Raw genomic sequence first — 27,981 nt, 5'->3', positions numbered from 1 at the left:
TCTGAGGCAAGAGATGGGGGAGAAAGAGATAGGATTGATTTGGCACTGTGTGGGAGGAATCAAAAGGGAGGAAAAAAATCCTGAATACCCCTCTCCCAACCATGAAAAATTAAAAGTTTATCCTCAGTCTTTTCCATTCCAATCAGCCATGGTTTTCATTTCTCCGTCCATCCTGCTGTTCCCTTGCGCCTCCCACTACTGGGAGGTATCTCAATCGGCTTGTTCAACTGAGATTGGGAGTACGTAGATCCACCAGCTACCCAGGAGTAGTCGGCTAGGGGTGATCAGGTTTTTTCCCCCCTAAAGTACACAATTCTCTCTCCCCTCTTTCCACCACCCGAGCTGGGAATTCTCTGCTTTTGACCAGGAGTGCTGGTTTCGCTATAACTCACGTCCAGCAGGGGCTTGGGAGTCCAAGGAAACCTGGTGGTGAGATTCTGTAAGGGATTTCCTGGGGCCGGGACTGATGCAGTGAACCAAGGTCCATCAGCACCGGACAGCGCCTGTAGGATTGGTTTATGGTTTGCTGGAGTAGGTAGAAGCGGCGGCGAGGTTTCCGGGGAAGCGGGGCGGGGAGGGGCTGAACTGCCCGCGGGTTGGGAGTTGCAAGGAGGGGCGGGCACGGGCGGGGAATTTAGGCTAGGAGGGGCTGACATTCAGATTGGCTGGCTGTAGTCACGTGGACGCACCCTTATAGGGTCCAGATCTTGGTGGCCGCGGACTCGGAGCTCGGACGGAGCCGCTGGCAGAGCGCTCACCTGCTGCCCCCGCCCTGCCCTACCCTAGCTCTTGCTGCTGTCCCTGCCACCGCTCCCAGGCCTGACACAAGGGGCCTCAAGACACAGAGAAAAGGAAGGAAAGAGAGTACCCGGGACTCTCTCGGGGTGCCTCAGGAGCCTCCGCGTCCTCTGATCCCTGGGATCCGTCGGGGCCCGTGCCGTCTGACCATCAGTGCGCGCCGGACCCGAGGGGAGCCGGGAGGAGCCGGCCTGGGGGGGATGCGCCCTGGTCCCCCGGCGGCCGGCACCGGGCACCGGGCTCCGGGCAGCGCAGCGCTAAGACAGGCAGCGGCAGCGACAGCGGGCGGCCAGGAATCATGGTCCGTTTCGGGGACGAGCTGCCCGGGCGCTATGGAGGAACGGGCCCGGCGGGCGGCGGCCGGGGCGGCGGTGGGGCCGGGGCCGGGCCCGGGGGCCTGCAGCCGGGCCAGCGCGTGCTTTACAAACAGTCCATCGCGCAGCGGGCCCGCACTATGGCCCTGTACAACCCCATCCCCGTCAAGCAGAACTGCTTCACAGTCAACCGTTCACTCTTCATCTTCAGCGAGGACAACGTCGTCCGCAGATACGCCAAGCGCGTCACAGAATGGCCATATCCTGCTTGTCTGTCTGCGGGGTCGGAGATTTTGGGGAGGGAGTCCAGTTTGGGGTGGAGGGCGGCCTGGTTAGGAGTAGAGGACTGGGCGGGGCGGAGTCTCGGAGGACTGGGGGACCTTGGCGGCCCGGAGGCCTTCTGGAAGGTCTGGGGAAGCTGAGGACTAGGGACTGCGGGGCTGTAGCCGGGTGGGGCTGCCGGGGGGGGGGGGGGAGGAGGGCGTCTTCCTGGGGGCGGAGGACCTGTCTGGCTGAGGGCGATCTAGGATAGAGAAGAGGGAGGTCTTCCTGGATAGTCCTGAGGAGCCTTGGGAAATCTGGTGGAATGAAGGGTGGGGGTGGGGGACGGGGAGGGAAACCTGGGGGGCTCGGACGTCTCGGTCAGGGCTAGGTATCTTTGCGCGCACATAGACCCAGACACTCCTGTCCGCGGACTCAGGGCGGTACAGACGCAGAGAGGGGGGGAGAGCTGCATAGAGAGCCTGGAGGACACCTGAGGGTGAATGGTGCGTGTGTCCATGTGAATGTGTGTTTCTGTGCCTGGGTTTGTGCGTTCATGTATTTGTAACATATGTGCGTATGCAAACGCACGGCTCCCCGTTACATGTGTATCTGTGTACATGTGTTCATGCACACGCGTAGAATCCCCCCTTCTTACCTGCTCCCAGACCTGGGGTGGTCAGCTTCTGCTACCATGGCTCCGGAGGCCATGCAAGGAAGGAGGGCGTCGGCTTGGCCGACTCCGGGTGCCGCTGTCCGAGGTGCTGAGGCCGCTCCCGGCCGGTCTCTGGACCGCGGCCCCGCCCTCTTCATCTCTACAGGGTGGGCTAATTTGCTAGGCTTTTTAGAGGGATTTGAGACCCATTTTGGCAAGGAGACTTGTACCTAGTTCTCCTCCGTGCTCTATCCTCAGCACGACCAGCATGAGGATATAGCTCCTAATCCCTTCGCATGAGTCCAAGTTGGAGCTTCATCGGTCAGTTAGGGTTAGAAAACCAAGACAAACCCTTCAGGGATGAAAGTGGCCATTATCCGTATGGCTGAGGTACCAGTCTGAGGGCTGGTTTTTGTTTTGTTTTGTTTTGTTGTTTGTTTTTTTTCCGACAAAGGCCTGATCTACCTCACCCTCAGGGAGGTTATGATGCTGGGGATGTCCTGTGTCTCCTGTTTATGGGAAGGAAAGGGAAGAAAGTATAGCCTAGCTTCTGGAAACCCTGTTGTGCTCCTGCTGGAGCTTTCTAAACTTCTGAGACAGGAAGTATCCAGTCCTGCTCTTACTTTAGTCACCCACTCCCCCACTTGACTGATGCTATCCCTCTTTCTTCATTCTTTCCTTAACGTCTCCCTTGCTCACTCCCTTTGAGTACATGATTCTGGCTACTATCATTGCCAATTGTATCGTCTTAGCTCTGGAGCAACACCTTCCTGATGGAGACAAGACTCCCATGTCTGAGAGGCTGGTGAGTGGTCTGGGAACTGGAACTAATCTGCTCTGGGGAGGGAAGAGGATAGGGATCATAGAACCAGAGCTCCAGAAAGGGAAACAAGGGAGGGAAATTAGGACCTGATTTTATCAAGAACCTAACAGACCGCCTTGGAGGGCTGAATTCAAGAATGGTCTAGGAAAAGATAAACTAGGGGATTGGCTGAGAGAGTCACCTCTTCAGAAAGCTACAAAGGCAGATAACATTTACTTTGCAATCTCAATACTAGGTCCAGACATGATTAATACTAGAACACTAGGGCTGCAGCCAGGGACTTGTAGATGAAAAAGGGGTGTTTTAGATAGATTAGACTCAGGGCTTTGCTCAGCATGCCCTGAGATACTTGTGACTTTCATCAGGTATTTCTTGCCTAATTGTCCCTTCCTAATTACAACTTTTTGCTTCTGACCCTTGCCCTCTATGATTCTCTCAGACCACTTCAATTTTTGGGTTTTCTTACAAATACAGTCATTCTCTCACAAATACAATCATTTTTCTATTATCCACAGCTGTTTTATTTGGTATGGTTTTAATTCCGAGTTAGCTTCTTAGGTTGCCTTCACTCATCATAGACCTTATGTTTCCAGGAATTACATGCAATATGAGAGACTAGCCAAAAATAAACGTGCATTTGGGGGTCCATGTCACCCTGGCTCTTTGATAGTAGTCTTAGAGCAAGAGTGTGAGCCCAGAAGTCATTGGTTTCTCTGGGTGGTATCTCTAGTTCTTGAATAGAATTTTGCTTCCTTAGAGGTACCAATCCTTTGCTTCTCCTGTTACTGGTAGAGATAGTCCATTCATGTCCAAGAAAGTTAGGGTCCTTTATCCTAAGCAGAATTTTGAATGGATGAAATGAAAATACTTATTAAGCATCTATGTAACCAACTCTGTTTCGTGATGTGAGTGAGAGAGGGAAGCAGATTTAGGTTTTACTCTCTCAGATAGTTTGTACCTGAATGGGAAATAGAGACAGACCCTTAATCTGAAGAAACTTATTATCTGTGGGAAGTAAGGCACACATATAAAATGATAAGATGTTTAATATTACTAATTAGTAAGATGAAGGGTGAGACTGTATAGTTCAACAAGGACACACATTAGATGTCAGAATGATCAGGGACATTTGAGGATGAAATGGACTGAATCTAGAAAGAGAGATAGGGTTTGGAAACTAGAGAATAGTGTGAGGGCCTTCTTGAGGTGAGGCAGTCGTGGAAAAAGGAGACAAGACATAGGAGTGAGTATGGCCTTTTGTGGAGGACAAGAAAGCTATTGGCCTGATGTGTTTATGTGGGAGGTAAAGGTGAAAATAAACTCTGGGGAATGGGACCCATGGAGGATAGAAATGTGTGAGGATTCTTGAAGCCAATCTGAGGTTAACATGTTTTGAGGTGTTTTTCATGTTTTCTGGATCTGACTTTGAGCTGTTTTAATTTTCTGTGATTATGTCTTTCTGAGGGCAGTGCAGACACTTGAGGGAATGAGACAGTAGTTCACATCCTGTCCCATGGGGTATGAATCAGCTCCCTGCCTATCAATAAGGTCCACGGCCAAAGAAAAACTAGCACTAATAAATGGAGACTTTGGTTTCTATCAGCTTAGCTCTCTTTGATTCAGCCTTGCCATAGTCTTTCCTGGGGAAGCTGGGGTGCATTGGGCTGGGAAGCTATAGCCCTGAGATAAAAGATATTATTAAACCTGAGATATTTCCTTGCCCCGGACTTAATAGCTTCTCTGAGTTGACCACTTTCCATTCTTTCCCAATCCCTTTCCTTGACCTAGAGTCTTCTATGGAGTTTGAGTTCCTAGGACAGGTGTTCCCAAGATGCCTAATGTGAGAGCTTGTCCCTGCTCAATTGCCCCTGTGGTCTCTTCTCTTCACCAGCTAATGGGTTTTCTTCTTCCTCTGACCACAAACACTCAGAATCAGTGTCTCTGAGCTGCCCATTAAATCCTTCCTGACAAAGCAGTTGTTTCCTGGCACAACCCATGCCTCCAGGTGGTGTTCAGGGCTTGGAAACAAGATTTTTCTTTGTCCCATATTGTGGTAAATGAAATCTTGGCCAGGGTTCATAGGCCAGATATTATACATAGTTGGAAATTCATTTGAGAGTAGGCAGTATATCTCTTTTCAGTTATCAATATTTTTAAAAAGAAAGAAAAACCCGAAGTCTGAGAAAGTTGAGGACTCCTTCATTAAGGCCTTTATGACCTTTGTTGAGTTATGAAATATCTCTGGTCATTCCCAGCCTTTTTCTTTCTTCCAGTATGATCCCAAATCCAACTTGTTGTCTGCAGCTAAAGTTTCTCCAAAACAGAGATGGGAACGTACCTGATTTGTGATTAAAGCTTATGAGGTCCCATATCTTTAGCAGCTTGGACAAAGTATCTATATTATTTAAATTATTATCTATAATAATTTAAATTATTATTAAATTATTATCTATTTAAATTATATTATTATTATTATTATCTATTACCTATTCCATTTGACAGTCAAAGAGACTGAGGCAAACAGACTTGTTCCTCTCTTCCCCCAGAGTGATACAGATAGCAAATTTTAAGATCATATTTTAATCAAAACTCTAGATCATTATGCTAACTGACAATACTGATTCTCCTGCCCCATCCATGTGTACCTAGCTCTGTGCACTATGCCATTGGGAATCCAAGAAGAATTTCTGGTCTCTTGCCCTTCAGGAGATCAACCTCTTTAGGGAGTTAGAATGTGGATATAAAGAAGAAAGACAGTATAGAATAGGGTGTGGCCACATCCCTAACTGTCTGGCTCAAACTCCAAATGCTAGAGAAGTTCAGAGAAAAGACAGATCAGTGAATTCTGGGGTGTTTGAGGATGACTTCATAGTAGAAGATAGGATTTAATTAATTAGTTAGTTAATGGACATGTAGGGCATATGAAGGAACATGATTCGAGATAAGGACATAAAGGTAGATGGAGGGACATTTTGGAGGGCCTTGAATGTTTGATTGAGTTTATATTTTGCCTTGGAGGGTAGACTTAGAAGCAATGGATGAAAATTCCAGGGAAGGAGACTTTGATGATGAAATTCAAAATCTTCCTAATTAAAGAAGCTGTCCAGACATGGAGTGGACTGCCTTAGGAAGTATCACATTTCTCCTTACAAGGGCTCTTTAAACGGAGCCAGATATGATCACTCGTCAGGGATGTTGTAGAGGAAATTTCAGCTCGGGGTTAGGTTGGATTGGATCTTCTACATGCTCCGTGTTGTAGCTTATGAAGGATGAATGAATCATAGTAAGGGAAAAATTAGTCAGGGAGACCAGTGAAGAGTTTTTTAATTGTTCTTTTACAGTAGTTCAGGCAAGGTGAAAAGGGCCTCATGAGAGCAAATGCTGTAGGAAGGAACAGCAGGGAGAGATTCTTATTCTAATTCTCTTAAGTTTTTTTAAAGGAAGAAAGGAAAGGAGGAAACAAACATTTATTAAGCACCTAAATATACCAAATGCTTTTTTGGTCTCACTTGATCCTCACAGCAACCCTTTCAGGTTTCATTTTACAGTTGAAGAAACTGAGGCAGATAGAGGTTTGTTCCTCTCTTCCCCCAGGGTGATACAGATAGAAAATTTTGAGGTCAGGTTTTAAGCAAGACTCCAGGTACATCACTCCATCTACTATACTATTAGCTTCCTCAAAGAAAGAAATTATTATTTCACAGTGGAGACAGTATTGTAAGCAGCAATATAGAGAAAGTATGTGACACTTCCAGTACTTGCTGCACTTTCATACCTCCATCCTTCTCCTGTCTCTGAGAATGACCTCTCCACCATGACTATCCTTCAGGTCTATCTCATATTCCATTGCCTTCACAAATCATAGAATCTTAGAGCTAGAAGTTATCTCAGAAATCCTCTATTTCAACTTATATCTGAGCAAAAGTTCTTTCTACAACCTCTAAATAGCCATCCTGTCCCCATACTCTCTGCTCTGCATTGACCTCATAAACTTGACCTTTCACATCTCCCAATTCCTCCCCCCAAAAGTGATCTTTCTTCTGTTAACAGTGCATTTTTAATATTCTTGTGACTCATATATGTATTATATCTATCTATGTCATGTCTTACCTCTCTTACTAAACTAGAAATTCCATGAGAATAATGGTGAGGTCTCATTTACTTGCACAGTTCCATCTTAAAACCAAGGTCCTGGGCACATAAAGAATCAACTATTATTGAACTTGGTGACTAAATGGCTGAAGAGGATGTGGAAGAGAGGAGTCAAATATAACTCTCAGGTTTTGAACATGGATAATGGAGTAGATTGTGATAGCATAACCTAAAATAAGGAAAGTTGGAAAAGTGAAATTTTAGGATGGGAAATGACGATTTCTGTTTTTAAAAAACAAGTCTGAAGTATCAGCCAGACATTCAGACAGAGATGTCCAACAGAAGATACAAGATCAGAGCTTTGAAGAAAGGGAGACTTCTGTTTTAGGGCAAAGGGGCTGAGGAGCCCAGTCCTAGTCCAAACTGCTGCTATTATTTCCATTGTCTGGGTCATCCACAAAATGAGTGAGCTGAATCTGATGATTCCTAAAGTCTTTTCTGTTTTTATACTCCATGAGTGACTTTTCCCTGATTTGGGTTGAGAAAGACATAGGAGTGATTCTCGTAGAATGATGATTATAGCCATAGAAGTCTAAAGGATCACCAATGAGATAGCTGAGTGAAAATGGAATCTCATATTTATGGAGTGGAAACAGACTTAATCCCAGAGGTAGGATGGGAACTTTCCCCTAGCTGGACAGTACGTGTCCCACATCTTTGTTCTTCTCTGATTGCCCCATAGTCTTACTTAGCAGAGATGGGCTCCTGGGGACTGACCAGCATTTTGGAATCTAACTGATAGTGACCTGTTCTATTTCTTCTTTGCAGGATGACACTGAGCCCTATTTCATTGGGATATTTTGTTTTGAGGCTGGGATCAAAATCATCGCTTTGGGCTTCGTTTTCCACAAGGGCTCATATCTGAGGAATGGTTGGAACGTGATGGATTTCGTGGTAGTCCTCACAGGGTAAGTGACTGTAACAGGACCAGCCTTGTGGTCCAAGAATTCTTGCCTTGGGGGAATCACCATCAGGGCATTTGATGTTGTGAAGCAGCTTTGGAGGATATATGGCCAGCCGGGTGAGGGCCAACAAGAAGGGGTACGTGCCTCCCTTAAAGGATACTTCTCTCTCGAGGACAGAACTATCTCATCCAAGCCTCAATCCTCTTTTCTTTTCCTTCACAAGAAAACTAATCAGTCAAATCTTACACATTTCCTTCCTGCCTTGCCCTTAGATATTGATTGATTCACCTCATTTAATTTCTTGTCCATGTTTTTGAAGAGTTACATAAATGGAATCTTTTCAAAACAAATCTTATTTCAGGTGCACTACTAAAGAAGGAAAAGGATTTTTTTGGAGGAATTATGTGTTCACTCTTTAGAAATGCCAAAAGTCAAGTTGTAGTAATAATAATAATAACCTTTATATAGTGCATTCAAGTTTCTGAAGCACTAAAGATAGGTTAACTCATTTGATTCTTATAATAATTCTGGGAGGTGAGTGCTACCCATTTTATAGCTGAAGAAACTGATGCAGAGGTTTAAGTATCTTACCTAGGATCACAAAATTAGTCTGACCTACATCTTTCTGACTTCAAGTATAATTCACTGCACTACCTTGCTATCTCTACAAGCATTTATGAGGCACTTATGTGCTAAGCATTGTGCTATTGGGAATAAAAAGAAAGGGAAACAAAATCAACCCAATCTAGTCTGCCCTCCAGAAGCTCCCATTTCAAAGAGAAAGAACATGTGAACAAGTATCTGCAGACAAGCTATATGCTGATAAATTGGAGTTGATTTCAGAGGGAAGGAGCCAGGATTAAGGGAGGACAGAAAGGTTTCTTACAAAAGGTAAAAGTTTGACTGAGGTATTGAAGGAAGCCCAGAATGAGAAGGGGGAGCATCACAGCCGTGAAGGACAGCCATTAAAGATGTCTGGAGTCAGGTCTTGTAGCGGGAACAACTAGGAGACCGATGAGGATGTATAAGGTGTTTATGCTGGAAAATTAGAAAGGGGGTCCTTTCATAGTCATAGATTCACCTTCTGAGTAGATCAGACATTCTTTACAGTTGCTGAAAGTGAGGGGTTCTTATAGTAGTAGATTGTGGATAGAGGTAACAAGAGGATATTGCTGGGTCTGCCTTTGAATAGGCATAAATCCCTTTTTAGGGAATAAATCCAAACCATTCTGTGTGAAAATTCAGAAAAATCTATTGTGTGTTTAGAGCTACCACACAGAGCTTTCTGGAAGGAGGAAGGTTAGCAGGCTCTGGGGAATGGGAACTCAGTCTTGACGCTTTACTCTGCCATTGGCTTATTGCATATGAATAATAGAATGGTTTTTCTCTGGACCTCAGTTTCCTCATCTGTCAAATAGGATCATAATGGCTTTGAGTACATTGGCAGGGCTACTGTGGGCTTGGCTGTGATGGATGAAGAGAGGAGGAGCATCAGATCTCTCAAGGAGTCTGTGATTTGAGGCTGTGAATATTTGGGCCACCAGGACTCATGTTCACTCTGGGGCTCATTCCTATCCATGATCATGGTGCCTATTTGTATAGTGGTTGGTCACTATGGATATCATGTTGGAGTCTCCAGCCCTTTGAGTCTTAAGTCACACTGCAATGTGACCCAGTATGACAGGTTTACATTTAAGACTTCATAATCCCCTGCAGAGTCAAGCAGGAGAGCATATGAGAGCATCTTTTCTGAGGCTTAGGCAGTTATGTCACAGGGAAGATGGAATGCTGGGCCTGGAGACAGGAAGTCCCGAGTTCAAATCTAGTCTCAGACATGAGTTATGAGACTTTGCATAAGTTGTGTTATTTCCACTTGCCTCATTTTCCTCAACTGTAAGATAGGGATAATTATAGTGTCTCACAGGGGCGTTGTGAAGATCAGATAAATAATATTTGCAAAGCACTCAGCACAGTACCTGACACATGATAGGTACTTAATAGACATTTATTCTTTCTACTCCTTCTCTCTCCTTCCCTCCCCAGGGTAGATAATTAAGATGGGCTTACATAAAAAGAGAAGCTTCAACCCAAATTTTGGAGCTAACATGAGCATTATGATGGGAACACAAAATCATAGCCTCCAGAGCTGAAAAGGAGCTTGGACATTGTTTAATCTGATTTCTGTCTGGATCTACTCGTATATACAATATTCCAACAAGTGGTCAGTCATCCATCCTCTTCTTGAAGATCCTCAGTAATAAAGGATCCTTCTAGTCTTGTGTGTCTTCTCATTAAGAAATTTTCCACACAGGGAACCTAAGATTGCTTCTCTGCCCATTTTTTCTAGTTCTCCCTCCGGCGTGCGGGGCCCAGCAAAATGTCTCGAATGCATCATCCTCACTCTAGCCTCTCTGATACCTGAATATAACTATGTTCCACAAATTCTTATTTTTAGGTTCAGTAAGGAGAGGTTCTTTTTCATGGTGTTTGTTTCCTTCAATATCCTGGCTGCGGCGCTCTGAATATTCAGTTGGACCATATCCTTCCTTAGCTGTGGCCCCCAGGACTGAATCCCATGTTCCAGATGTGGTATAACCCAGCAGGGCTATTGTTTCCCTTCCTCCTGGAATAGTAGGTTTCTCTTAATTTTTTTGAGAGGTGGGATGGTACCATGTTACACTGGTGACTTGTGTTGAGCTTGTTGTTTAGTCATTTTCAGTTCTGCCCACTTCTTTGTGACCCCTTTTGGAGTTTTCTTTGCAAAGATACTAGAGTGGGTGATTGATTTTTTTTCTTCAGATCATTTTACAGATGGGGAAACTGAGGCAAACAGGGTTAAATGAGTAGACAACTAGTAAGTGTCTGAGACCTAGTAATAAACTCAAGTTTTTCTGACTTTAGGCCTTATGCTGTAGCCATTGAACCACCTAGCTCCTCTATTGAGCTTGCACTCCATATCTTTTTCAAATAAATTATCTTCCCCATCCTGTATTTTCATAGTGGATTCTTTGTAACCCATTATTATTCCCTTTACCCTGCATCTCGTTGAGTTTGACCTTTCTGTCCAGTTCTTTGAGAATGATGACTACTAATCAAAACCAGCATTCAACAAAGGTTTATTAAGTGTCCCTTGGGGCATCTCTGCTGGAGAGGCCACGTGACCAGTCTGGGACCTCTAACCTCAGGAGTCATGACCCTGGGCCAGGGTCTGCCCAGACACTGAGCCTCTCTTTGGCCATGTTCTCTGGATGGCGTTCAGTGCAGCTGCATTCTCTAGGGAGGCTGGTTCCTGCAGAATGCTTCTGTTTCACTGGCAGGGCCTGGATGTCTGCATGTCATTGCCAGATCCCTGTGCTTACATGGGCGTTGCGTGTCTGTCTTGCGTTGGCAGGGGATCCATCCATGTTTCAGGGTTTCTTCCCTCAGCTTTTAGGGAGATCCATTGCTGGCCTCTCACTGAACCACTGGTTCAGAGATGGCTTTCTGCTTAGGTTTGCTAATCCTGCAGCTCTGTTGCCAGAAAGCTAAAGAGGATTCTTTATCACCCAAGAAGCAGGGAAAACATGTGCTGGGAATTTCAAGAGGTACTGGAATGAAATCAGAATTAATAATAAAATAATAAAATTCCCATTGTAGTTCATGACAAGCCCCCTAGTTAGAGTTTTCTTAACCATTGGGAAAGAAAGCAGTGAAGCTTTAAAACCAGGCATGTCCCTTTATGTAAATGAATATAAGAAAAACTGCAATGTTTCATTCGGAATCCTATCTATGAGACATGGCCCGTGGTTTTAATCTAGTGTCTCTAATGATTTCAATGAGTTGTTGTCCCCTGGATATGTTCCATGGGTTCAGTGAAAGCGAGAGATACTGTCTGTGAGACCTTTCCAATGATCATGGCTGTTGTCAGTAGTGGAGAGTGGGGGAAGGAGGGAGAGAAAATATACTCAGAATTGTTTTCTGAGTGGGATCAAGGGATGCTATCCATGGGAAACGCAGGGAATTCTGGGTTGGAGGACTCCTGAACTGGGAATGGTGGTGAAGGTTTGCCAGGTACCTCTATAAACTACATTCAAAAAGCCCTCTGGTCTATGAATACAGGTTCAGGTTGCTCCAGGGAGTAGATGTGTCACAGGGAAGTAACTTATGTGAGTGTTAGTTTTAGATAAGCACCTTGGGCAGGTCAGTTACTTGTAAAGTTATATATTTTTATTTTTGTAACTATATAGGGGTTACACATTGGGTTTGTCCTCAGGGTGGGGCAAGAGGGGGAAGGGAATGAGGTGGGGAACAGAAAGTTTTGAAAGTTGTTGGTCATCTCAAGGGGGTGAGAACTGGACTCTCTTGGAGACTCTCTTGGAGGCAGATTGCAAATGGCCATGAGTAACTCTCATGAAGGCTACCTTTGGTCCAGTGAAGATGAAGTTTGAACCCTGAGGTCATCTTGCATCCCCAGTGAATTCTTCCTTTATAGCAACTTTGGGGTATCTCCAAGTCTCTTAATCCCAGACATACAGAAATGTTCTAAAGTTTCTCTTTTCTCTAAGAAATCTCTTATATCAAGATTCAAAATCTGTCTCTGAGATATTTCCCATCCTCTGCCCCTCTTTTCCATTTGGCTCAGATATTTCCAGTTAACACTCGGGACTCAACAATCTTCTTGAATACCAATTGGCACTATTTACTCTTTTAAAATTATTTATTTATTAATTGTATCTTATTTTTCCAAATACATGCAAAGACAATTTTCAGCATTCACTTTTGCAAAACCTGTGTTCCAATTTTTTCTCCTTTCTCTTTCCTCCCTTTCCAAGATAACAAGCAATCTGATATAGGTTTAACAGCACCATTTACTCTTGTTCTCTTACTGGGCACTTTGAAATGAAGTTATTTGACTTGATGACTTAGGGTTGCTTCAGGAAATGAATGAAGTATCCTAGAAGTTAGTGGACATGTGGGTGACCTGGCCACAAGGAAGGGTGGACAATTCACTTCAGTTCAGTTCAGTTCAGTTCATTTAACATGGATGCAATATCTAAAGTAAATAGAACTCTATACTTGATATTGGGAGAGATATGAAGTTTAGATAATACATGGTCCCTATCCTTATTATACTACAGGCGAGGGGGGGGGAGAAGAAATAAACAGAGATAACTATTAATAAGAGTATAGGTGAAAAGAACCCCACCGACTCTCGAGTCAGACAGCTTGGGTTCAAATTCCTTCTCTGATGATTACTAGCTGTGTGGCTTTAAAAAATTCATTTAAGCTCCCTGGGCCTCAGTTTCCTCATCTGTAAAATGAGAAGATTAAACTATATGACGTCTAAGGTCCCTTCTAGATCAACAGTTATGATCTTATGACTACAGTTATTTGATAGTACATTAGGAACACAACAGAGAGTTCTCAGTGAAATCTCTTACATTGTATCAGAGGTTGGGAAATCAAAAACAAGATGTTTGATAATTTAATTCAGTAAATATTTATTAAGCATCTATTATATGCCAGGCACTGTGCTAAGAGCTGGGGATACAAATAAGAAAAAGAAAGACAGTTCTTGACCTCAAGGAGATTATGATCTAATGGGGGAAGACAATACATAAAAGGAAGCTGAAAAGCAGAAGGGACTAAGAGGCATCCAGAGAAGAGACACGATGTGTATGTAAGCAGAGGCAATGGAGAATGACTAGAAAGTTCTGAATCTTCTATCAGAAAAAAATTTGAGGAGCAATTTATCATTCCACTCGTTAGCTCTCCAATCAGAAGGGAGACACCGCTGAGAATGTGTTGAATCTCAAAAGTCAAGCCAGGCTTCAAGGTGATGAGTTTTCAAGTGATCAGGTCTTCCTTGGAAAGGCATGGCATTTTATGGAGTCCAAACCAAGTAAAGCCCATTATGGAAATGGAGATGAAATTGTCTAATTTTATTCTTTGAGAAAAGATGGAGAGATGTGGTTTAAAAATAAAAAGTTAGATGAAATAAGTCTCTAATTTCTCTAAGCCTTCTAATTTCTAATTGGCAGTCTATAAGAAGAGCTGTTAAATGTTCAATGTCAAAATTGCAAAAAGTCTCCAGTGGAGTTCCTCAGGGATCTGTGCTCTTTAACATTTTTATCAATGAATTGGGTAAAAATATGATGACATGTTCATCAACTATGCAGATGGCACAAAACAAGGAGGGAGAGCTAACATAGGGGATCAGAGAGGCTAGATCCCAAAGTATCCTAATGTTGTAGCACATGGCTGAATCCAAATAGCATTGAAAATAGTTGGACACTGAAAGGACTTCTACAAGAACAACTATTTAAATGATAAGTGCCCAAGGTTATGTTTGAGTCTGGGGGTTCAAAGTCTGCCACTCTTTCTGCAGTTCTATTCTACCTGCATACAGAAAGGCTTAAACATGTAGAGACACAAACCCAGGTACCCAAGCCCACCAGCAACACTGATGAATACTTAATATTTATGTACCTTTTTTAAAATGTGTTTTACCACTCTAGTAGAAAGTAAGTCCTTTGAGGACAGGGATTGTTTTGCTTTTGCTTTTGTGTCACCATGTGCCACCTTGTTTTGCAAAGAGCAAGTACTTAATAAATGTTTATTGAATTGAATACACTTTAATCATAGTGAGAAGTAAACAAAGACATTGAGGGAGAGATGGGAGAGCATAAGATAAGAATGGATGGAGGAAAGGAAGGTAAAGGCTTGTCCAATTTGTCTAGAATTATTGGAGGGGAATAAAATGAAATTGAATTGAAATGGCAGATTCCAGAAGGCATTGAATGTCAGGCAAGGGAATCTGATTTTTGCTCGTGAAGAAGTAGGGTTCCATAAGAGGCACTCTTTGTGAGCAAAGGAGTGTGACACGGTCAGATTTGTGTCTAAGAAAAATCCAAGCCTGGCAGCTTGGACAGAAAGGAACTTGAAAGACCTATTGAAGCTATGGTGATAGTCCGGTTGGTAGTAATGAAGACCTGAATTAGGTTTGAGAACTCAGTTGGCTACCTTTGATCCACAAGAAGCAGGAAGGGGACAAAGACATGGAGTCAGGAAATGGAAAATTGCTTATGGGGCCAGTGTGGCTAGAATATAAGATGGGTGAGGTGGAAGGATACAGTTAAAGCAGATTGTGAAAAGCTTTAAATGCCAAACTTAAGAGTTTGTATTTAATCCTAAAAGTAATGGGCAGCTACTAAGTTTCTTGAGGAAGATGAATGACATGGTCAGAGCTGTGCTGTAGGAAAGCCAGTTTAGCAGCTGTAAGAAGGATTGAATAAGAGAAGGGAGAAAAGATTGGAGACAAAGAGATTAATTAGAACACTATTACAATAGATCTTGGGCTAAGGTGGTAGCTGTGTGAGTGGAAAGAAGGAAATGACTGCTTCTTGGGGTTAGGGTAGTTTGGCTGGGATTCTGGGGCAGATATGTGGCTTCTGATCACAGACACCGTGGAAATTGTAGGTGGCTGAGCCTCAAGACTTTTTGTTTTGGAAGGTACGGGAAAGAGGTCCCACGTTCTGAGCAATGGAAGCAGTAGAAGTTCTTGATTTGTTTCTTCCTTCAAAGCCCTCAGCTCCTAGGGAAGCCTTGAAAACTCATCACATTCCCACTTCCTTATTATTGTTCTCCTCTCATCATGGCTCCAGGTCTGGAGCCTAGTAATGTTGCATACCCTCTGTCTTTTGCCACAGCCAGAGGAGAGAAGGATTCCCTGAGATGAGGACTTAGGCTGAGGGATTCAGAAAGACATTTTTTGGCCTCACTGTTCTACTGACCAGCTTTGTGATCCTAAATGGGTCACGTAGAATCACTGAATTACAAAACATCAAATTTGGGAAGGAATTTGGGAAACATTGAGGCCATCTTCCTTATCTTAGAGGGGGAGGAAGCTGAGATGCAGGGATAAGGGCCTTGTCCAAAGTTATGCATATTGAGTCAGGTCTATTTGGACACCTCCAGAATGAGGGCCTCTACAATATATCTCTAAAGACATTTTCTATTCATATCTTTGATTCCTTGAAAAGGCAAGCACTTACAAGCTGGGGCTCAGAGGCAAGGTAAAATATAAAAGTACTATGATGTTTCCAGGCTGAGGGTAAGCCTGGGCTCACTCCTCAGTGTTGTTCTTGAGAAAAGGTCTCCACAAAAACCTTTGTTGGAAGAGATAAGCCAGTCTTTTCCTATGGTGAGGAATCCAAGTTGATCTTGTTCTCAAACTGGTTTCTGGCATCCATCTTTCTTCTTTCAACGCTTTTGACTCATGCTGTTCCATTACTCTCCTTAGCACGTTCCTCACCTATTCAGAAACTTCCAGTGGTTTCTGTTACCCACAGGGTAAGATCCAAGGTCCTTAGACTGACATTTCAGTTGCTTTGTATTTGCATTTGTACCATCTCCTTCCCTCAACCTTTATTTTCCTCCTTCTACTGCTTCTCTCCTCTCCCGCCTCCTTCTGCTCTTCTTCCCTCTTCCTCTCCTCCCCATATGTAATTTCAGGCCAATCTCCATTCTACAACAATTTGTTAAATGCCTGTTATGTGCATGAGTGGAGGCAAAATGGTACAGAGCTAGCTTTTGGAGTCAAGAAGATGTGGATTATATATTCGTATATGACTCTGAAACAAGCCATTTTTATGTAGGCAACTAAGATTATAAATTTCATAAGATGTGTTGCCAGTCTGAGTTGGTAGTAGAAGTTTCCTCACTGGGAGTTCCTCATACCAATAAAATCAACCTTTATGTCCTCCTCCCCAAATAATATTGTTTAAGACAGACACTCCTCGTATCTTTCCCAATTCCTACCTCTCATTCCTCATACTTTTCTATTCCTACTTCATGGATGGCATGAAACAGAATGCCTAGATCTACTAGGATTGTGTGGCAGAGAAAGGTCACTCCTTTCCTGGGCAAGCCCTGCCTTGATTGAGGATCATAGGATCCCAGGGGCCTGCACATAGCAAGAGCTAGATGATGCCCTCTGATTGGGCAGGAGATAAATGGGGGGATGCCAGAGGATTTCAGCAAAGCATTTGACAGAGTCTCTCATAATATCCTTGTGGGAAAGATGGAGAAGTATGTACAGTTAGGTGGATTTGAAACTGGTTGAATGACCAGACACAAAGAATTAGTGAATAATGAGTTTGTGTCATCCTAGAGGGAGGTTGCTGATGGAGTGCCCCAGGAGGCTGTCCTTGGCCTTGTGCTATTCAATGTTTTTTGTAAATTACTTGGATGAAAGCATAGATGGCAGGCTTATCAGCTCTGCAGCTGACACAAAGCTAAGAGGAATGGCTAATATGTTGGATGACAGAGTCTGGAATCGAAAAGAATGATGGACCTATAGCATAAGATGGAACTTAATAGGGAAAAATGTAAACGTGTACACTTGGGTTTTAAAAAACCAACCACGCAGGTACAGGTAGTCAACTAGCTTTTATTAGGTGCCTATTATCTGATCCCAGACACTTGCTAGCGGTGTGACCCTGAATAAGTCACTTAACCCTGTTTGCCTCAGTTTCCTCATCTGTAAAATGAACTGGAAAAGGAAATAGCAAACCACTCCAGCATCTTTGCCAAGAAAACCCAAATGGGGTTTCCCAAATGGGGAGAAATTGAACAGCAGTGTGTATCAGGCATTGGGCTAAATGATGCAGATATAAAGAAAGGCAAAAAACAAAAAGTGCCTACTCTGAAGAAGCTTATAGGATGCGGAACTAAACAGCTCATATGAAAAAGATTAGGGAGTTTAGTCAGCTGCAAGTGAATAATGTGTCATGGCAGCCAGAACTAATGTGATCCCAGTCTGCATGGAGAGACACTTTTGGTCCCTCAGGAGGGAGGCCCAAGTCCCCAGTTAAACCATAGCTACAAGTCCTCGATTCGGTTCTAGACACTACATTTTTAAATGAAGGGTATTGATAAACAGATGTCCAGAGGAGATGTCCGTCTATAAACATTTATTAAGTACCTGTTTTGTTCTAAGATACAAAAAAGAGGGCAAAAGTCAGCCTATATTAGACAATTTAATGAGTGAAGACAAGATATAAAAAAATCTAAAAAGGGTAGGGGAGTGATAAAACCTCAGAGGGTGTAGTGGGGTTGGAAATTATGAGCTATCTGTCCTGGGGATGTGGGAGAAGATCATCATTGTCAGTCCCAATCAGAGGGAAGGAGGGACTCCAATGGGGAGAGAAGAAAGGGTACCCAGGAATGTGCTGTCAGAGTGAGTGTGATCTCATAGGAGGAGGAAATTCCAAGGAAGGTGAGAGGATTGGAAACCAATAAAGAAGCTGGGACTGTTTGGTCTGGAGAAGAGTCCTTTAATTAAGAGGCTTTAATGTGAAAAGGGATTTCACTTATTCTGCTTGTCCTGGCTGGGGCAAGGAGAGTAGGAAGACTTAAAATCATGGAATAAAGGTTGCAGAGATTCAGATTTTGGTTTTATGTAAGGAAAAACTTCTTAGCCATTTAGGATCTGGACTGCATTAGTATGGAGAACTCCCAGTGTTGAAACTCCCCCCCCCCCCCCAACAATGAAGATCAGTCACTCTTGTGAGTCATCATTTTAGCAAAGGTGTTATTAGCATGGGGGTCCATGGATAGATAAATTACAGGTATTCCATGAATTTGGAACTCTTAATATTTTAAAAACAAGATTTCAATGTAATTGGTTTCCCCTGAAATTCTATGTATTATTTTTTACACATTTAAAATTTTGGTCCATAGGCTTTACCAGATTGTCAAAGGACAACAACAACAATAATAACTAACATTTATGTAGTGTTTTAAGGGTTGTAAAGCATTCTTACATATATTATCTCATTTAATTAAGAAATCATGTCTTAGAACTGAGGTATCAAACATTTTAGGCCCCATGCTACCACAACATTCCTGATAGAGCCATATATAAACTAATTGGGATATATTTAACAAAAAAAAAAAAAAAAAGAAAGAAAAGAAAAGAAAAAAGAAAGCAATAAATATAAATAAAATAAGAACACAATAAAACACAGCTAATCTTACATTTTAAAACCAAGTCAATATTCTGCCAGAAGGGATCCTTTTGTGCTATTTAGTGGCCCTGTTTCTATTTCAGTTTGTTACCAATATCTTAGAAGGTTGCTTGAAGGGCATTGAGAGGTTAGATTCCTCGCCTAGGGCTGTACAACCAGAATGTGTCAGAAACAAGAATTGACTCAGATTTTCCTTGTTCAATATACATCCCTCTTTCCACTAGGCCATACTTGCTCAGTGTGACCTGTTCAAAAGGGAATGGGCTGCCTCAAGAGCTCATTAGCTTCTCATCCCTAAATATCCTGCCATGAAAGCTGAATGACCACTTATCAGGCAAGTTGTATGGGGCATTCTTGTTCTGAAGGATGGTAAGAGCTTTTCAAAGTCTCTGAGGTCCTGAATGATGAGAGTCTGAGATGGAGGAATGACATGATGCTGTGTTGGCAAAAGGGTTGAAAAATGGGTCAGGATTCTTTCTCCTTAGCTCTAGATAGGACAGAAGGGCAGAGTTGTGAGAACTGCAGCCTCTTGGTGACTGACCCATTCTGCAGAGAATGCTTGTCATCTAGCTTGCAGCAAAATGTTTACTCAGCTAGAGACACTCAGACAGAAGAAATGGCTTTTGACCACAGGTCCCAGGAATTGCTCAGTGCAGTATGTTGTGGAGGGAGGGGAGGACCACACACATGGGTGGGGAACTCAGTCTGTGGGTTTTGCCCCATGGGTACAGTTAGTGGAAGTCATAGGGAAATGGAAATGGGAGATAGGTTCAAAGGAAATAAGAACTACAGGACCATTGCCCTGGGGAGGGGCTGATACAAAGATCTCTTTCAGCCGCTTTCTTGGATCTGTCTTGCAGTCTCAGAATTTCCTATACTAAGACACATTGGGTCTAGAAGGTTGGCCATAGCCTCAGGGTTAGGGGACAGGGACACAGAAAGAAGGATTGTGAAGGAAGTAGAGCTTTTCTCTACCCTATTCTTAGCTTTCTTCCAATTATGCCTCTCTGCATTAAAGGAAATGTCTCTTCTGGCTCTTGAGCTCTTCCAAGATTGATAGGAAAGAGGGCCAAAAGGGAAATTGGCTCTCTTCCGCTCCTCTCCTTCGCCAAGCTCTCCAAGGCCTTGAGAAAGCCCCTTACCTATTAATTCCTGCAGGGTTATGCCCCTTATGGAGGACTTCCATCTTTAAAAGGCGGGGCTGAAGACTTCCCTAATATTACATTGGGCATTCTCCCTCTGCTCACACTGCTCAGGCTGGTCCAGTTGGAAGATGACAGGCAACAAATTCGGCTACTTCTGGCCACCTGGCCCAATTGGAGGAATCTCCATGAGCAAAGCTCTGGGAGCAGGGGCTTCCTCTATATTAATGGGAATGACCCAAATTCCACAGGATAGTCAATCATTCCAGCTACAGTGATTCCCACTCCTGGCCTGACCGGGTTTGCATGAGGTGGGGCTAAAACTAACTGAATTGGGATGCAGCAGCTGCTTCTCTCTCTGCCATTGGTGGGGTAACCGGGCTATCTTCGGATCCCTCTCTTTGACCCGGTCCTAAACTTGATGTTTTTTCTGAGTTGGCGTCTCTGAGTATCTGATTATATCTGTGCACAGGGTCTGCACTCGTTTTATTGTGTCTCTCTTCTCTGGGCCTGACCATGTCTATGCATGTGGGATCCAGCCATGCCTTTGGACTCTGAGTTTGGGTATCTTTTCTGGGCGGGGGAGACACTGGGGCATAGCTGGGATGAAGAGCAAGATGGAGGTCGGCCTTTCCTCTCTTTTCTATCTCCCTATCTCCCCTGACTAGGCAGGGAAGGTGGAATTCTGCACTGGGGGCAGGGGAGCTTCAGGGGAGTTCCTAAGCCACTAGCACCCACCCTCTTTCTCTGGAGAGTCCAGCTGGCTCCAGTCCCTTTCCTTAGCCCACAGGAGGCTGCTCTTTCTAGAGTACTGAAGGAGCCAGCTGCTTGTCTCCCAGGTAACCGAAGTTCCCCGGGAGGGGGTTGTCAGGGGAATGTTTACAGTTGCAAGACCAAGCCTTGTCCCGGCGTTTGCCTGCCAGGGCCGCTGGGAGGGGGAGCCCTTTACGGGGAGGCAGGGCGGGGGCCCTTGCTGGGGCCTCGGGGAGCTGTGGCCCCTTGTGTGGGGCCCCAGGGAGAGGATTCCTCTGCCTCGAGGCAAGAAGCAGCTCTCCTGGCTTTCCAGGCAGCATTTCAGGGCAGGGACTACTGTGGCTGGACTGGCCTGGACGTGGGCTGGGAAAGAGCCATGGTAAAAGATTTCCTACCTGACTCATACCAGACCTTATTCTGTAGGCCGATTGTCTCATCCACAGAAAGCCTAGATTTGGTCCTAGCTCTGTAGAGGGACAGTGACTAAGGCCCAGGGGCATCAGGGTGAGACTGGGGACCCTACTGGCAGCTAGCATGGGCAGGGCCTCCCTAACAATCACATGGTAGCTGGGTGCCCCAGCGGATAGAGTGCCCGGCCTGGAGTCAGGGAGTCCCATCTTCCCGAGTTCGGATCTGCCTCAGACAATGACTATCTGTGTGACCCTCTGTGTAAGACACTTAACCTGGTTGCCGCAGTTTCCTCATCTGTAAAAAGAGTGGAGAAGGAAATGTGAAACCACTCCAGTATCTTTGCCAAAAAAACCCCAAATGTGGTCACATACCTAACTGAAAATGACTGAACAACCAAAAATAATCACCTAATTGATTTGGCATGGTCAATATCCCGGTACTGATGAGCACACTATTACTGAGATTGTACTAAGGATAAGAATTTGTACTGATGGGGTGTGCCCCACAGGGCCTTTTGTTGAAAATTTGAGACTGACCCCAACTGGCATCCTTGTTGCTTGTGATACCTAAGTGAAGACCGTGGGTCCCTGAAGGAAACTAGACATGGAGTCCACTTCCAATTTTATTTCCCCAGCCTCAAGCATAGCAAAGTGCATTAACTAGGTGCTTGATGCAGTATCTGGTGGACAATCTGGCTGTCTGGTCAGTCGCCCACCACATGTCAATAACAGCGCCATCACTGACATCAGCATCTACATCATTATCTACGGTAGCTTCCTCCTGCATCTCATCATGAAACATGAGTCATGGGATTATAGCGTTAGAGCTGGAAAGGGCCTGAGAATTCATTTGGTCCAGACTCATTTTATAGATGAAGAAATACACTCAGAAAAGTGAAAGGATTTGTCTACTATTAAATAGGAGGATGCAATAAGGTAGTGAGTTGTAAAGGTAAAATTTAAGCTCAGGTCCCTTGACTCTACATGTATCCTTATTTTCTGTTGCATCATATTGAGCATCCTAGGCATGAGATACACTCATTTGTGTGTTCCTGAGCTAATAGATGCTCTTCTCTGGATTCCAGTTTCTCTCTCCCCTGAGGATGTTTAATGATTTTCTAAAACCTCTATATTATAGGAGAATGGGGATCAGATTTTTCTTCTGTTTTCTGACTCTCAAAACAGGTTTGGGGACATTGGGCAAAGGAAGAGCAAAGACACCTTGGTAAATAATCATTAATTGATTTAATCCTCCTAGCTTCCTGGCTTCTTCATTAACAGAGTAATATGTGAATCTGTATGCCATTCCCCCAAATATGTGTGTGCAAAGAGATCTGCCTCATTCATGCATATTCTCCAATATGTCTGCAACATGCTATCTCCACTCTGTGGGGCAAGCTTGGTGTGCCGTGATGTCTTATATAAGATGCTAAAGGCATGCACAGCCCTGGGGATATGGCGAAGTTTCCCTTCTCCTTCTTCAGCAGACGCCCCCACGACTTCAGTATTTATAGAGGACCCAGTGGTGGGTGGCAGGACTGTGTTCACTCCCCTCTCTTCTCCACCCTTCCTCCCTCTTCCTCCCCCTTCTCACCCCTTTCCCATTCTTTTTTCCTCATAGGTGGTCTTCCCTCCCCCTCACTGACCTGCTCATTTGAAAAAAATCATTCATAAGAAAGATAATTCATGTCAGCTCCCTATCCCTTAAGTCCTTCTCTTTCCAGGTCTTCCTAGGCTTATGGCAGTTTCTGGTCAGCCAGTGTCTGACCCTCTGTAGCAAAATCTATGGCATCCCGTGCTTAGATGATTAGCTCTGGTTAGACTAGCTTCCTCTTGTGGTCTTCTCAGATATTCTCCGTCTCTGGGCATCTTCTCCATTAATCTGGTCAGTATTTATCCATGTAACTGCACCAGAATTGCTGTGGTCCAGCCAGGAAGGGGGTTTTGTGGAGGAAAAATGGATTTTGAGTTCAAATTCTAGGCAAGTCTCTTTCTTTCTGGGGAACCCGATTTTTATGTCTGTAAAATGAGTGAGTACCTTTCATACCTTGATCCTTTTAGCCACCATTTTCCTGCAGAGGGACTGGTGTTTCCTCATGCCCTATTTAATGTCTTTCTCCATGGCCAAGTCGGCATCTTCCTTCATTGCTTCCTTTGTTTGTTTGTTTGTTTGACTGGACATGTGATTTCATCTGTAGAGCTTTTTGCAAGGAAGAACGTCCTGTCCCACTGCAGATTTGCACATTCTCTTCAACTTGGAGAGTTCTCTGGGGTGCTGAGGTTGCAGCATGTGTGACCTGCAGAGTCATACAGTCAGGTCTTCCCCATACTGGGGAGAGCTCTTTCTCCTCCATTACTTGTTCAGTGACTTTGCGACCAGCTCAGCATATCTCTCTGGCCTGATGCACTAACCTTTGACTAGATTGGTCAGTGGTTTTTTCTCTTTGTCTGGGTTACTATCTCTGTGATCTCTCTGTATCTGAGTCAGTCTCCTGCTCTCCTCTCTGTCTCTGCTTTTCTTCCTAGTCTCTTATTTTCTCCTTTCGTTCTCTCTTCTGTCACCTTTTGTGCCCACATCAGAATCTCTCCTGCTGGTTTAATCAGCGTCTTTCTCCATAGCCTACTTAGCATCTTTCCATCATCAAGTCAACACAATGACTCTAGTTCTAAACTGGCCTCTATCCATATTCCTAAAATGATCACTATTATCACCTAATCCTGCCCTCAGACTGACTCCTGATCTGAGGCACAGATTTACCCCTGACCACAGCTCTCCATTTGCCTTTGACCCCAGACTTAAATTGGTCTCTGTGTCTAGACTGAGACTCTTTGTCTCCTGCCTTCCCTTTGAGAGGTAGCATGTACAATGGTTAGAGCTCTGGACCAGAAGTCAGGACCCTTAGCTCTGACTTCTGCCTCAGATAGTTACAGCCTTGTGAACATACTCAAGCTCTTCAACTTGTCTGAGACTCAATTTTCTTTCCTGCAAAATGAGAATGACAATCCCATGATTGCCCATCTCAAGTGTAAAGTGTAGAAAATGTTTTATAAATCTTAAAGTGCTGTATAAGTGGTGTTGTTGTTATTGGTCCCTGAGTGATGGATAATTTAGCACAGGACAGTCCTGCTGCTGGCTGGGGACATGACTCCCAGAACATCCCAAGATCCAGGAGCTCTGGCGTTCCTGGCAAATGTTTTGTTGTAAACAGGAGGGCCTTGCATAAGAGCCTGTTTGAGGTCATTGTTCCTATGTGTGCTTCCAGGAACCAGGACTGGCTGGGCTGGGCCTTCGTACTCTCAGTCACTGCTATTTCTGACGTCTGGCTTAATGCCAGGCTGTGAGGACGCATTTTATTTTAGCTCCTTAATTTGTTGTGGTATATATACATCAGCAGCTAGGGGCCCCTTCTGGTCTAAATAGAGAGGAATGTCTCTGCTGAATTACTGCTGCCTTAGATGGGCTTCCTAGGTGTGTGCTGGCTGCCCGGCTACCTGTGGGGCTCTGGAAGTACATGTACACACCTCACACCTGCTCATCCTCAATGTTGTGGGCACACAGGGAGATAGTCTACTTCCCTCCTCCTCCTAGGATTCTAGGCATGTAAAAAGTGCTTTGCAGACCTCAGAGTATACTATAAATGCATTCTATTGCCATTAGGAAACAGATGATGTGCTTATCTGCTGTGTCCCAGTGTGTTCTGGGCATCTGAAAACCACAAGGAAGGGCATTATAAATTTTAAAGTGTTATATGAATGTGATTCTTATTATTAGTATAGAGACAAAACCCTTTGCCCTGTCTTGGGAGTTTTAGGCATATGTGGAGATTTCTTATTTCACCCTAGAGATTCTAGGTGTACACAGAGATTTATTTCCACTTCTACCCACAAACTTCTAGAAATAAATAGGTCTTGACTCCTGTGATGTCCTTGGAATTTTAAATGAACACGTCACTGACCCTAATTCCTTTTTCTGACTTCCAGTCCCCACTCTGTACTTCTTCTCCAATGTCCTATTATGAGGACAAGTTGTTCTTTAGATTGACTCTTATTGAAGAGAAATTCCCCAAAGTGATATTTCTTCCAACTCAATTCAATTCAACAACCATTTATCAAATACCTATTATGTGCTAAGCACTGAGTTAGAGATATGAAGACAAAAATGAAAATAGTCCTTTATCTTCAAGGAGCTTACATATAAAAAAGTAAGTAAGAGATTGTAAAAAGCAAGGAGTCTAAGATGAGTCTGAGGTTATGAATCTGAATGACTGAAAAGGTTTCATTTAGTCTTTTCCATAGAAAAAGGGTGGCGAAGAAAATGAATTTTTTGGGGGGTGGAAGAGTAAATAATGATGCTAATGAGACATCCAGGGAGAAAGATGTAGTGATCAGTTGGATTATAGCTCAGGAGAGAGATGAAAGTTGGATAAATAGATTTGAGACTCATGTTCACAGAGGTAATTAAGTATGGGAGTTGATGAGATTGCTAAGAGAAAAGACAGATTGATATGGAGTCCTATAATTCAACTCCTCAAAGGGAGCAAAGGATGATCTTACAAAATAGACGGAGAAGGAATGTTCAAAAATGTAGGAGAAGACCCAGGAGAGAGCTATGTCTTAAAAACTTAGTGAGAAAAAAAGTATCTAGGAGGAGGTGGTGATCTATAATGTAAGAAGCTACAGTAAGGTCAAGAAGGATGAAGACTGACTGAGAAAAGGCCATTGGATTTAGCAAATTATTGGTAATCTGGAGACCACAGTTGGAGGGATACAGCTTCACTGCTTCTGGTCTGTTATAATCATATCTCTGTCTTTGAGTTCCACCATGTCTCCAAGGAGATCAAGCTGTGGAACATTAGACAGTTGTATCATTAATCCGATCCCCTCCTCTTGTGAGTGACCAGACTTGGAGAGGGAGCCAGAACTGTCCTTGTGGAGAATACAGGGGACTGCCTGAGAAAGTAGGATCTGAGCCACCTGGTACTGGTTGGCTCATAGCCTGTGGAATCCATCAATCTGATTGTTCGAAGCATTGTTTGATATAGGGGGTGCCTGACCCTCACTGCCTGATATTGGCTGCTTGAGATTGGAGGTTTGTTATTTATTTGTCTAATGCTGGCTTCCTGCTAGGTGATGGAAAGACAGACCAAGTAAGATGGATTTTGAAATATGGGGCCATCTGACCTTAGTCACTTGAAACCAGCTGCCTAATGGACTGTGGGCTATGGGTCTCCTAACACTGATTACCTGATGCTGATTGCCTGGTTGAGCTTGAGATATGGGCCATCTGACCCTGCCTGACACTGTTATCTGATGGGTGATAATGCTGTCATTTCTCCCACATTAAGGAAGCCTCATTTGGAGAATTTCACTATTTTATGGAACTGCAAAGCTGTCTGTAACTTTTCCACCCTGCCCTGAAGTTTTTCTGCCATATCAATGTGGTCTATGGTTCTACTAATTTATCACAAACAGGGACTTTTCACCACTGGAGAAATTGCAGGATTTGGGAAAGCATTTCTTACGCTGGAGGATTTTCCTTTCTTTGGGAAGGTCCAACTGACTTATGCTTGTTTGTACTGCTATGAGGACACTAAGTAACCTGGGCATCCATCTGCTACCCTCGACTGGAAAGAGCCATGAGTCTTTAGGTATATTCAGTGAACTCTCAGCTCCTTCCCTGGCTAGTACAGTCTTCCTTTGAACCTGGATTTAGTATGTGACTGTCTGGGCAGAGAGAATGCAATTTTTTGATCTATCACCTAACCTTTCTATATCTAAGTTTCCTCATCTATAAAATGGAAATCATAATACATGTACTTCCAACCTCATAGGGTTGTCTTGCTAGGAAGTGCCATTTACAATAAACTTTAATGTTTGCAAAGGATTTATATATATATATATATATATATATATTTCTTATTCAGTCATTTTACGCATGTTTGAGTCTTTGTGAGAGTATTTTGGGTTTTCATGGCAAAAACACTATTGGAGTAGTGAAATAGGCACTACTGCCTATTTCCTTCTCTAGTTCTCTTTATGGTTGAGGCAAACAGTGTTAAAGGATTTGTCCAGAGTCACAAACTTGTAGTGTCTGAGTCTAGATTTGAACTCAAAACTTTCTGATTTTGGGGACAGGGATTTCTATCCACTGAGCCATCTAACTCATTCATAGGTAAAGATGAAGGGGAAAGTCTTCTATTCAGTTATCCTACATACATTATTATTTCATTACTCTTCCACTGCATTAGGTATTATTATTATCATCTTCATGTAACAGATAAGGAAACTGAAAATCAAGGAGGTTAGATTGAGCTAGCATCTGTGACTTGATGAATCTACCCTTTCACCCATTCTGCTATTTTATATAACCTCTCTATCACACACACACCCTCTTTATTATTCCTTATTTTCTCTTTCTGATGAAGATGTGATCACTCCCCTCATTTGTGTTCTATCTCTTCTTTCCTCTGACTTTTCCCTCTGTTTCTCTCATATTCAGTCATCTACATCTCCTTCCCTGCCATCCACAGGCATTGCCAGGCTCCTTATCCTGAAAACAATTAGACAAGCAGGGGCAGCTAGGTGGTGCAGTGGATAGAGCACCAGCCCTGAATTCAGGAGGACCTGAGTTCAAATGTGGTCTCAGACACTTAACCCTTCTTAGCTGTGTGACCCTAGGCAAGTCACTTAACCCCAGCCTCAAAAAACAAAACAAAACAAAAAACAAATAGACAAGCAACCAAATTTGTCCATGTTATC

At 43.7% G+C, this 27,981-nt stretch overlaps 1 protein-coding gene across 4 annotated transcripts in view; it reads left to right on the top strand.

Moving 5' to 3' along the window:
* The first annotated feature begins 710 nt into the window (after positions 1–710).
* CACNA1B (calcium voltage-gated channel subunit alpha1 B) overlaps positions 711–27,981 on the top strand; it is a 250,476-nt gene continuing 223,205 nt past the window's right edge. For all 4 annotated transcript variants that reach the window (XM_074288959.1, XM_074288960.1, XM_074288958.1 and 1 more), the window contains exons 1-3: positions 711–1,371; positions 2,728–2,833; positions 7,772–7,911. In XM_074288959.1, coding sequence (XP_074145060.1) covers positions 1,097–1,371; positions 2,728–2,833; positions 7,772–7,911 — 521 coding nt within the window. In that variant the 5' untranslated portion in view covers positions 711–1,096. The remainder of the gene's footprint in view (positions 1,372–2,727; positions 2,834–7,771; positions 7,912–27,981) is intronic.

This window comes from Sminthopsis crassicaudata, chromosome 2 (assembly GCF_048593235.1).
Source record: "Sminthopsis crassicaudata isolate SCR6 chromosome 2, ASM4859323v1, whole genome shotgun sequence".
In the NCBI taxonomy this organism is placed as follows: domain Eukaryota; kingdom Metazoa; phylum Chordata; class Mammalia; order Dasyuromorphia; family Dasyuridae; genus Sminthopsis; species Sminthopsis crassicaudata.
Note: the sequence above shows the minus strand (reverse complement) of the source record. Positions and strands in the feature narration are given on the sequence as shown.